The sequence below is a fragment of the Lactuca sativa genome, chromosome 8 (assembly GCF_002870075.4).
Source record: "Lactuca sativa cultivar Salinas chromosome 8, Lsat_Salinas_v11, whole genome shotgun sequence".
NCBI classification, from domain to species: domain Eukaryota; kingdom Viridiplantae; phylum Streptophyta; class Magnoliopsida; order Asterales; family Asteraceae; genus Lactuca; species Lactuca sativa.
Window position 1 is genome coordinate 273713607 of NC_056630.2, and position 13359 is coordinate 273726965.

At 36.4% G+C, this 13359-nt stretch overlaps 1 protein-coding gene across 1 annotated transcript; it reads left to right on the forward strand.

The window, feature by feature from the left end:
* Nucleotides 1-1882: 1882 nt before the first annotated feature.
* On the forward strand, nt 1883-4318 carry LOC111875843 (non-specific lipid transfer protein GPI-anchored 1). Its single transcript, XM_023872365.3, has 2 exons — nt 1883-2309; nt 3956-4318. Exons 1-2 carry the CDS (start codon nt 1964-1966, stop codon nt 4174-4176), a joined length of 567 nt encoding a protein of 188 aa, XP_023728133.1. The 5' UTR covers nt 1883-1963; the 3' UTR covers nt 4177-4318.
* Nucleotides 4319-13359: the final 9041 nt, after the last annotated feature.

Genomic DNA, 13359 nt, shown 5'->3' on the forward strand with positions numbered 1-13359 from the left:
GATAGATAGTTTTATAACCCATAATTTGATGGGTTAGACTTCCAACACCAACTGGTACCTCCAGTTACATTTTTTCTGTCCTTCACCAAACATCTCTTTTGAGCCTCTAGATCATAAAGAGCAGGATATACCTTTTTTAATTTTAATGATCCAATCCAAATATCATTCAAGAACTGGGTGTTGTCCCCATATTTGACATGTTGTCTAAATATGTCATTAATACTTATACCCATAGATTCCAAATCATTTTTTACACCTGCTATGTTGTTTCACACACCACTGAGAGATTTCTTGGAGAGATAGTCTTTCGGTTTGTTGGACAGGTTATGAACTCCACATATAATCTTACTCCACAAAGCTGATGTATTATTCCTTAGTCTCCACCACCATTTAACTAGTAGAGCAATGTTCATAGCCCTAATGGAACCAACACCTAAACCACCCAGTTGTTTAGGGCAAGTGACTTTGTTCCATGACACCCAGTGTATTTTATTTTTCTCATCACTTCCCCACATAGGAAAGATCTTCTTATCTTTTCAAGCCTCTCAATTACACTTAGGGGAGCTTTAAAAAGCGAGAGATAATACGTGGGAAGATTACCCAATACAGAAGTGATAAGAGTTAGTCTCCCCCCAAAAGAATACGTTTTTGCCTTCCATCTCGTGAGCTTGGATTGGAACTTGTTGATGATTGGCTGCCAGTTCCTCACCAAGTTCATGTTACGTCGGGGTATTCATGTTGTAGGTTTGGTTTGTCAGCTTTGCTCCTCCGATCCCGATGAGACTAATCACTTTTTGGTTGGTTGCACTTTTGCTAAGGAGATGTTGGAGTGGGTGTTTAAATGGTGTGATATCCTGCTTCATTATTTCGCTTCAGTTGTTGATGATTTGGTGGAATTTACGGCTCATTGGGGTAGGTGTTCCAAGAAGAGAAAGATCGTTATTGCCATCTTTTACGAGTTCCTATGGTGCGTTTGAAAGCAAGGAATGATGTGTTTTCTTAACAACACTCGGGTCTTGGCGGCCAAAATGGTGAACGTACAGTATTTACACTTTGATGTATAGCTAGGTAAAAAATAGAGGAAACTTTGATATTTGGAATTGGACTCACTGGTGTTGCTTTTCCTTTTAACATTTTATAACTATTTTATTTTCCTTGTTGCCTTTTACGGAGCGGCTTTTATAAAAATTTTCCACTAGTTTATAATAATAATAATAATAATAATAATAATAATAATTATTGAAACAGGTACCCTGATCCTAATCATAAAGTGTTCAAATTAACTTTTTGATGTACAGATTTTCTTTCAACTTCAAAATATGACATCTGGCTAAGATACTTTGACTCATTAAATTGTTGATTTTGACCCATTAGACGCTCTAGCAAGAGAAGTGGGGTGGGGTTTGATGTTTTTGGGATTAAACGAAAAACAAATCATTTAAAAAAAATAATAAATAAATCAGAAAGACAAAGAATCATTTGAGCTTTGCTAGGCACTAAACCTAAAACCATTCATATAATTTACTCTTTATTTAATTATCATCCTAAATAAATCTCAGTCTTTGTTGTTCCTATTCAGTATTTTTCTTATTATTATTTTTTTTAATAATATAGAAACAGCGTGATTTTCATATATATACACACACCCTAGCAGGATGAAACGAAAACAAAATTACTTCAGTTTTTGTTGACAGAATAAAGATCAACACCTTTGTTAAACGAGATTAAGCCAATACTAAAATCAAAAACATTATTTATGAAAGATCAATGCATTGTAATGTAACGTGGACAAACAGGTCAATAGACAACTCATCAAATTTATTAAAAAATGAAATAAATACAACCCAACAACCAGCTGCCATTCCCATTACTTCCTGCACCAACCTCCCATTAACCCCTTCTCCATTTCTAGATAAAAATCTAGAAAACCAACCTAATCACACCCAAAAGACTGATCTCCAAAATGTTTAAGAAATGGTATGTGTCTGTGCTGGTCTTGATGGTGGTATGCGGTTGTGTTAGGGCGGCGGAGGATGTACAGTCGTTAGGAGAGCAGTGTGCTCCCAAGCTGACGGCGGTGATGACATGTGTGGCATTTGCGACGGGGAAGGAGGCGACACCGCAGCAGAAGTGCTGTGATTCGATTAAGGAGATGAAAGAGAGTAATCCAGCGTGTTTGTGTTTTCTGATACAGCAGATCCATAATGGCACAAATCCTACGTTGCAGAAGTTGAATATTCAAGAGAGTCGGCTTCTTCAGCTGTCGTCAGCTTGTAAGATAGCTAATGCCAGCATCGCTGATTGCCCAAGTAATCTTCATTCTTATCTTTATTCTATTTTCAGCTCAAATTCGAAATGGTTTTCTTGATTAAGGCTCAAGCGCTAGCTGTACGTATCAAAAAACTCAAAAGCTAATGAAATCTATCAGACGTATGTTTAGTAGAGAACAAACTGCAGTTAAATAGCATGCATGTGAATAGCTATAAGAAGTAATTTGAATTTAATATTTTCTCATAACCAAAATTTTAACGTATACAAACTGTGTTATAGCCTCAATAAGATTTTGACTTGAATTCTTAGCTCAAGTTTATAACAGTTTGACATGCATTAGGGTGGTAAAAGAATCGAGGATGCTTGCCAAAGGTGAAAAGAAAAAACGAAATTAGATGTTTAGTGGAGTTTAATGTATGTTTTGGAATTTATAATGTTTTCAAGTATCAAAAGCACACTAAACGCTCCTCAAACATAAAATTCCTTAAAAAGGAATTGCTCTCCCTAGCTAGGAAACTAAACAACTTAACTTCTGTTTAAGGTTGATTAAAAGAATATTTTTTATAACTTTAAACACGTTTAATTTTCTCGGATTAGTATTATTCACGTAGAAGTTAGGACTGATTTTATATATTTTTATACTAGTTTATAACCTATGAGACTATGATTACAAAATTAATTAAACTTTAATAATAAAAACTCAAATTTATTAATCATTTATTTTAAATAAATTATTAATTAACAGATTCTTTTAGTTATATAAAATTATAATTATTAATTTAAATAAATATGTAAAATTATATCATTTTAAAATTTGTATTAATTTTTATTTTAATGCTATTAATTTAATATAATTAGAGTGATAAATTTAAAGTTTAAAATTTGAAATTGATAATCAATAACATGCATTAACTAAGAGACATGATAGGGTGACATCACAAAAGAAAAATAAAATATATATTAATTATAATATGATGACATATTAAAAGAGAAATAAAACTATTTTTTTATTAGAATAAAAAGAGGGATCATATAAAGTATTTTAAATTCTTGATCTCTAATAGAAGCTATTATTAATTAATATATTAACTTAACATTAGGTTTGCATATTAGGTTTGCATATGATGACACATATATAAAGAAATAAATGTAGTCATTAGCATTTAAAACAAATTTAAGTAAAACATGTTTCGTCTTTTATATTAATAAATAATAATCAATATCTCCTTATCTAATAAAAGAATAGTTTTATTCTCTTTTTGACATGTGTCATCTTATTAAACCTCTTAATTAATGTATATTTTATTCTCTTTTTGCCATGTGTCATCATATTATATCTCCTAATTAATACATGATATTTGTAAACTTATTGATTTTCCATTTCAAATTTTAAATTTTAAATTTCTCATTCTAATTAAATTAAATTAATAACATTAGAATAAAAATTAAAATAAGCTTAACACAAATTATAAAGTGATATCATTTCACATTTTTTTTAAATCAATGATTAAAATTTATATAATTAAAACAATCTCTTAATTAATAATTTATTTAAAATAATTGATTAATAATTTTTAAATTTTATTTTAAAAATTTAATTAATTATATAACCGTGGTTTCCACGGGTTATAAACTAGTATTATATATTAAACTAGACTAATGTCCGTAAATTTTGTTATTGTAGGGCTTCTGAAGCTACCATCAAATTCACCAGATGCTGCGCTATTCACCAATAATGCCACGATCCTCCCTCCTACATCTGGAGGAATGCCTTCATCGACTTCTACAAATTCTCCAGTTCGCTCAAACGCGCTCAAGTGTCATGCACCTGTCTTTGCTAAATCCATCTTGAGTTTTGCTGCATTCTTGTTAGCAGTGTCTTCAACGAGCATTTTTGGTGCTTAAATTATAGATTTACTATTGGTTCCTAGAGATGAAGTGTGGTTTTCCTTGGACTTGGTTTTTGCGATATTATTTTGTGTATGGTTTGTGGTTATTTGATAAACTTGATTATGTCTATTAATGTATTGTTTAATTACCTGGTAAACTTTTTTATTTTATTTTATTTTATTTTATTTTATTTTATTTATTATTATGGGGTTATTTGATAAGACTTCATTTAACAGTTATCATGTTTATATTTCATGCCAACAAAAATTGGAACTTTAAAGAAATGTGTGTGTGTGTTTTTTTCTTGATGTTTAATAATTTTGTTTTGTACACTTTAGATCGGAAAATCTACAATATGTTTTTTCATTACACTTTAATTTCATTTTCTACTTGAAGTGCATTTATACGTATGTATTGAATGTTGTGGCTCAACAAAGACAGTGACGTGAGAAATGGTTGACGTACATTAGTTGTAGAATTATTTTTCATCCTGTTCATATTTTATAATAAGGATTTTTGTATGTGTCCCTAAATATTAAAATATTTATAGTCTGGAAAACCAAAGAAATTTACAGCATATAAACTTGTCTAATTTTTTTTTGATATTATTAATACTTTTTATCATTTTGTTTATAATTATAAAAAATAAAATAAAAATAAATTGATCATTTTCTATGATTGGCTTGACAACTGGATGTGTACGTTCATGATCACCCTTAATTCAGTTGTTAGACGAGCGTCAACCCATTATAGAGTCAGTGTTTGACAAATGTATTAGTTACTCCTTAACTATGCGCTCAACTACGATCGCTCATAAGTTTTTTGGATTGGTAAATGGTTTTTCGCATGTCGACGTATCGTAATTGAGTTATGCATGCATGTGGTTCATTATGAGTTCATTTCGTTTAAAAATAACATTTGAGTTTGACAAACAGAAAAATGACGAAAGATATTATTAGTTGAACATTTTAAGATAAACCCTAAGGAGGTGATAAATTTGACTTTTTTTATTCGGTAACATTGATTTATAGTTATTTGATAGTTGTTAACTGGGTTAAAAACTAACCGGATTAGAAATTCTGACTGAGTTAACTTCTAACTGAAACTTGTTGTTTAATTTTACATCTGATTGACTATGCAAAATAATTATAATATCCATAAATAATATTTTTTTATAATAATTTCATTATGATTTACCATTTAATTTATAATATTATATTTTTTACCCCGCACATAATAAGGACCAAAAAACCATATCCAAATAAAAAGAGACAAAAGCAAAGAGGCTAATACAACAACCACAATCTTTTTAATGGAATCTTGAGAATTTTAACATTCATAATTTAATATCTAAACAATTAAACCTAATACAATTAACATTAATTAAAGAGTATTGTTTTTTTTTTTCAATTTTAAGGGGTAATTTTTATTCCAAGAACATTTGGATATATGTTTCAAAGCTTCAACAGTTACAAGAGTATAAACAACACATAAAGACAAAATGAAGAAAGAATATCAGTAACAAAATGAAACACTAAAACTAAGGAAAAATCAGCCAACATTAAGAAGCACCAAATGCAGCAACAAACTTTGAAAGAACACCAAAAGAAACAATCAACTTTGTGAAAGATTTAATATGGTCAATAATCATATTAAAGTGATATTGCTAACTAACATATGATACTAATGGGTTACCGTGGCATCCTGTCTCGAGAAATTCTTATTTCACGATTGTAGACAATTAATGGATCAACGACGCCTTAGGCTTCAATGGAATGGAGTTTAGACTCTATTGGAGGTGTGTGTAACGTCACAAAAATTATAAGGTAAACATTTCATTTTTAAATTCAATCATAAACACCATTTATCTTTTTCAATCATTGAAAAGTATATCAGAGAAAAAGTAGCTATTAGAGTATAATCCCAAAATCATAAAGTTGTGGAAACATGGATGAATACGCTGCAATCAAGTTGGGCCCTTCCCTTTTAAAGCGAAAGTACCTGGAACCATAACCATAAAAATGTAAGCACAATGCTTAGTGAGTTCACCAAAATACCACATACCAGACATATCGTTGGGCCTAAACCTCTCATTGGGCCCAACCGACAATAATGGGCCTAACCCATCATATAATGGCTTAACACAACATACAATGCAAGAATCACAAAGACAGCTAGCATTCTACATAGCATACATTAGGAATAGCCCTTCCTGATCCATGGGTCCAACCCAACATACAATGGGCCTAGCCTGTCATACAATGTGTCTATCCCAACAAACCATTTAGGAGTCATAAAGATAGCTAGCATATAACAAATCCTATTGGGCCAACATTAGTGCCTTTGACCCATGGGTACATTGAGGAGACTCACCTCAATCCCGGATAACCGAAACACACGCGTTGCTGCTACCGTAATCCTCACACTGTACATAGCCAAATTATCCCTAATCAATAACTATGGTAATTTCCCAAAATCCAAGGTCCAATCAGTATTCTACCCTTCTAATGGGTAAAAGACCATTTTACCCCTCTCATATCTGATCTAACAACCCATGACCCAAAACACAAAGCTTAGTGAGCTCACCAAAATACCACATACCATACATATCCTCGGGCCTAGACCTCTCATTGGGCCCAATCGACAATAATGGGCCTATCCGTCATACAATGGCCTAACACAACATATAATGCAAGAGTAACAGAGATAGATAACATTCTACATAGCATACATTGGGCATAGCCCTTCCTAATCCATGGGTCCAACCCAACATACAATAGGCCTAGCCTGTCATACAATGAGTCTAACCCAACATACCACGCAAGAGTCATAAAGATAGCTAGCATATAACGAATCCTAGTGGGCCGAAATTGGTGCCTTCGACCCACGGGTACATTGAGGAGACTCACCTCAATCCTGAATAACCGAAACACACGCGCTGCTGACTATACATAACCAAATTATCCCTAATCAATAATTAAGGTAATCTCCCAAAATTCAAAATCCAAGGTCCAATCAATATTTTATCCTACTAATGGGTAAAAGACCATTTTACCCCTCTTATATCTGATCTAACAACTCATGGCCCAAATTCCAAAAGACACAAGGGCCAAAAGGAATATCTAAGGAGTACACCCCACGTACTAAACTCGTACGCCCGATGTAAGACTCGCTAATGCATAAAGTACAACTCACCACAACAGGAAAACGAGGAAATCATGTAGAGCGTATGCATACGTACGCCCAATGTACTAATCAGATGACCAAATCTCACTTTAAGCACTTAATGCTTAAGACCAAAATATCCAAACTCATATCTAACCTCTAAATAAGGTCTTAATCCATAAAGTTGCCAACTTTATGCTATTGCATGAATTAAAAAGGCATAAAATCCTTTTGTAGCTACTGTACTCCATAAGATAGCCATTAAGTCATGCATGGTTAAACCAAAACCATCAGGACATGATTTTTATAAACAAGGGACCCATAAACACCAATAAGTACATCCCAATCTTCTGGAGTATCTTTTACTCACTAGAATCAACTCATGGGACCAAAATATGCACAACGACCCTAACTAACCTAGATCTAAGCAAGGAATCAACAAGGTTAAGACTTTATACCTCCTGAAGGATGATGAAGATGTTTAGAGCTTGGATCCATAAGCTTCAAGCCAAGAAATACCTCTTATAACATCTCATTCTTCTCCAAAGCACACCAAAAATCACACCAAGGATTGAAATTCGCAAAAGAGAGGCTAGGGTTTTCGAATTTAGGGTTAAAGGGAAGATGGTTGAAGATAAGAGGGGTTGGAAATGAGTTAAGGCATTTAAATAGGCACCCAGACCCTAAATTAGGGTTTGAGTCTGGGTCGCGTACGCCCAACGTATGCGAAGGAGCCTTCGCGATTTCCATAGCCACGTACGCCAAACGTACATCCCTTATATGCCAGCGTACTTGGCAGGCCCTAAACTATTCTAACTTCTGAAGGCATAACTTCTTTGTTCTAACTCCGATTTGGATGATCCTTATATCCATGGAAAGGTAATGAGAAGCTTTATATACTCCTATAAATTCTTCTTTTCCTTAAAACCTTCCAAACTTAAATCCTAAATTCATGAAAGTCCCGAACCATCACCTTTATACCATTATACCATTGGGATCCAAAGCACAAACCGAACTCTTGGATCACATAATCTACATTAACCTCAAACAAAAAGGGTCTTAATCCGTTCTTTCCCTAAAGCCCGAAGCCTTATGATAATTGATCTTCGGGCCACGACCCTGAATTATGAAACGACTTGGAATAGGGTGTTACAAATCTCCCCTACTTAAATTAGATTTCGTGTTCGAAATCACTCCTTGCAACCTTCTAGGCATTCAGATGGTCCAACCAGTTGTTCTTGAACCCTGCTTCGTCAGAATGGTTGACTCATGCATACGACGACCTTCCAATACTACCCTCGAAACCCAATCATAATAGGACCCATCCGCCTAGATGGAGATTGAATTATCGATTCACTATTTCGTATAATAAGGAATAACTAGCACTTCTCTGTTATAAGTATGAAACCCCCAAAACTTCACCTGACCTCCTTACAGGCAGAACCATTCCAAACACAATCACTAGGACCTCTCTTTGCAATCTGGACTAAAAGACATCCTTTTCATCCAGAATTATCCAACTGATACCCTTGGCAGGTAGAATCCTTGACCATACCTTGCTGATGAAAAGATCCTTCATGCAAACAAAGGCGACTCCCAACACGAGACTCATCCATTTCCCAAATCGGAACATAAATGACATCCTAAAAACAAATGATTTATACTCACATTTTATCCGAAAACTTCCGATCACACGGTAACGTTCCACTAACTGAGATATAAATCCCCTAATCTACCATGAAGACTGACAGTCACACACCTGGTCCCACCACCAGGATCTAACTAAGAGTCTAAGTATTAAGGGTCACCCTAGCTTAACCACCACACAGATACCAACCACTGACTACAGATTCATCCTACTCTAAATGTGATCCATCACCTTGCTCAATCCAATTTCCACCGGGTCTCACCCACTCTTATCACAACTCAATGGGCCTCGCCCACGCGTCTCACCCAGTCTACAAAATCGAACAGGCCTGACCCACGGGTCTCACCTAGTCGAGTGTTGTACATGCCCAACATTGCCTCAGATCTAACGATTCTCATACTAAACAAGGATAAATCCTCCGACAATACTGTCCGCCTCAACCCAGGCATGTGCTGATCCTCCTTCTCCCTAACAACCACCCCTACCATGGCCTACCTCATTCTGGTGAATGTTACGACTACATCGCAGACTTACAACTCTTCCCCGATAGCCTATCGTCATTGTATATTCTACGGCTACCCCACACTCTTACAACACTCTCCTATCAGCCATGAACCCAACTTATGGTCTTGTTCTCCATCTACCATGACAACCTAACATACCATTTACCAAAGAATCCACACATTCTAACCATATTCAACTGATACAATTTCGAAATTTTCTTGACAGTTCTAATGTCGAACAAACCCACGCGCCCGCCATCATCATCCACTTGTTAATGCTCCTTTCCTAGTAACGGTAGCGATCGGACCCAAGAGTCCTTCCATAAACAACAAGCATCCCTACTGAGCGACGCAAACATTTTGGAACTTTGACTTCATGGTTGGACTAATCACACTAATCCGACCATTGATGTTCTAAGCAGTACCCCTAAATCAACTTCCTTGATGGCCCACAATAACTACCCGGCAATCTAAAACCAGCTCAATAAGATGTGACCCCACTCATAACTCTCGACATGGAAAATGGCATATAACGACACTTGATAATATTAGCCAGGAAATTATAGAGAAACTAAACCGCATATAATGCCTTACACATACAAACGCATGATTGAAAAGCACACACACACACACACACACACATATATATATATATATATATATATATATATATATACGAATAATAAGGCACGAGGAAAACAAAAGATAACATACATGCAATAGCATCTGATGAAACTCTAGCCTCCCATGACTGAAGCTGCAATGCTCGGCTCCTCACTGTTGGGGTTTGCGCCATGCCCTCACGCCCGTCAGTGATCCTCAAAGTAACAGGATCAGGTGCACTCACTCCCCCCTCCCCCACCCATAAACCTCAGACAATCGACATTCTTGTGGCCCACCTGGTTGTAGTGAAAAAGACATCAGAACTGATCCACGAGGGCAATCCCTACTAAAATGACCCATCTGACCATAATTGAAACATCCCATTCCTATCTCCCGGCCTCCCTCATGGGTCCTCCCACACTTGGCATAACAACCCCGATCCTGATGACCTCCTAGACGCGAATCATGAGTCTTGGGCCTCTTCGCCTGACCCACTGTGATCTGAATCTGCTCTGGCTTCCTCTTCCTGAGGTGCTTCAAATCAATCTCCTGCTCCCAAGCTCTAGAAATCATATCATTCAGGGTCTTGCACCCTGAAAAGTTTAGAAACTACCTGATGTCATCTCTCAGCATATCATGGTACCTCACTTTCTTCATCTCCTCCTCCACTGCAAATTCTGGAACCAATAAAACTCTCCTAAAAATTGGTAGTGATCTCTGCCATAGTCGCAGTAGTCTGGTGAAGGTCTTGAAACTTCCTCACCAAATGTTGCACCACAATCGTCGGTACAAACTCCTCCTAGAATCTCGTGACAAAATCCTCCTAGAATCTCGTGACAAAATCCTCCCAAGACATGGCCACCACGACCGTTGATCAAGATGCCCTACCGACCTCATCTTACTAATCCTTAGCTTGGTCCCTCAAAAGACAAGATGAAAATCCCACCTTCGCCCCCTCAGGGCAAAAACTCATTAGATGAGCATTCTCCATGGTAGCGATCCATCGGCGGCTAGCAATGGGGTCCTTAGCCCCAAAGAACCCTGGAGCTCCAGAAGCCTTGAACTCCCAAAATAGGGGAGTCTACGCTCCCAACTGTCCTATCGTGACCTTGGCCTGAAAAGCCCCGAGCCTCTCATCAAGTAACTCTATAATCCCAGAGTGATGTGCATTCAAACACTGCTGTATAATCCCCATGATCCCCTCCTTGATCGTACCAAAGATCACATGAGTCTGCTCCAAAATATTGTGGGTGACCTCCGTCAAGATAAACTCCCACAGCTGCTCATCTATCAGCTCAATGCTAGCTACTGATCCTTAACCAGATCCTCCGCGACAAGTGCTCATCACCATACTGAAAAGCAAACATACAATAATCAGAACATACTAAAAAAATCCCTATCCCACAGGCTTCCTAGATTCTCCATGACTTCCTTTAACTTGAGTATGGATCATGGGCTTTCAGTAGTCTAGGCCCAATACTACCTTCCACACCTATCCATACTTTCCTCAAGAGTTATCCTGAATCCTCCAAGTCAACATCTCAAATCAGTACTCCAAGTACTTGCTAAACAACGTAATCAAATCAACTAAAACACTTCCTAGGCCCCCCTAGGTCCTGACCTTACCCTGCCATCAGCTACTAAAGAACTCCCACTAATGTCAACTAATTAATTCACAAATATAATCACATGTCATAAATCTTAGATAATCCTTCGAGTAACAGACTCAACCCTACAACGGCTGGACTTTGACAAGAGCTGCGCAATAGAGTCAAATCTATCACTCTAAGATTAATTAACTTTTGCAACATGCAACGTAACATATTCATGAAATAATTAGCTCACATTAATACGTATCCCACAAAATAAAACTCAAGCAACATTCTTTCAGTAACACTCCAAGCCACAGAACAGACAAGGAACATCCCAATCTCACTTATTAAAACCCATGCTAGGAACTTCCACTCTCACCGCCGGTTGCCTTATGCATGAAAATTATACATAATACAAAATCAAATAGAATGTCGAATAAAAGACTATAACATAGGACCACAACCAAATAAGGAATAGGAAATAAGGATAAGTTAGTCCTTCTAGGGCTATATGATCCTAATCGTATATAATTTTTAAAACATACACTTAGCAATTACTGCTACCAATACATATTCCTAATCCAACATAGCATCCAATGCTTCCTAGGCTACAAGGCAGCACATATCAGGCCAATCTATCATGCAGTTCCAGAAAGTATCCCTAGCCTTATCAAAGCATGCAACATTCACATCATATAACATATCAACATGTATGGGTATTCTAGAAACCACTTACTTGAGCTCGACGATTGGATGCATCACACCCCCTTTTCTTTACAAAAGTTTTTTTAGATATTCACTTTTTTTTAAAAAAAAGATTCCTCCCCAGTTTGAGTTCAGTCACACCCGAGAGTATGCCCAAATCCCTCAAACCAAGGCTCTGATACTAACTTGTAACGTCCCAGAAATTATAAGGTAAAAATTTCATTTTAAATTCAACCATGAACACCATTTATTCTTTTGAATCATTCAAAATTATATCTGAATAAAAATAGTTATTAGAGTACAATCACATAATCAAAAAGTTGCAAAAGCATGGGGGGATGCTCTATGATCAAGTGGGTCCCTTTCCTTTCGAACCAGAAGTACCTAAGACAATAACCATAAAGCTGTAAGCACAAAGCTCAGAGAGTTCCCTAAAATAGCACATAACATACATATCCTCAGGCTTAACCCTTTCATTGGTCCCACACCACAATAATGGGCCTAACCCAACATAAAATCCTAGAGTCACAGTGACCGCTAGCATCCTACATAACATACATTAGGCCTAGCCCTTCTTGGTCCATGGGCCCATCCCAACATATAATGGGCCTAGCCTGTTATATAATATGCCTAGCCCAACATACCGTGCAAGAGTCACAAAGACATCTAGCATATAACGGATCCTATTGGGCCACCATTGGTGCCTTTGACCTACGGGTATAGTGAGGAGACTAACCTCAATCCGGGATAAACGAAACACACGCGCTGTTGTTACCAAAATCCTTAGACAGAACATAACCAAATTATCCCTAATCAATAATTAAGGTAGTTTACCAAAATTCAAGGTCCAATCTATTTTCTATCCTCTTAATGGGTCAAAGACCATTTTACCCATCTCATATCTGATCCCACAACCCATAGCCTAAACTCCAAAAAGTCCCAAGATCCAAAAGGTCTAAAATGAGTATCTTAGGAGTACGGC

Excerpts from the sequence above, each read along its gene's own strand:
- LOC111875843 (XM_023872365.3), top strand. The coding sequence starts at position 1,964 with ATGTTTAAGAAATGGTATGTGTCTGTGCTGGTCTTGATGGTGGTATGC. Across the intron at positions 2,310-3,955 it reads CAGCATCGCTGATTGCCCAA|GGCTTCTGAAGCTACCATCA; the intron begins GTAATCTTCATT and ends TTGTTATTGTAG.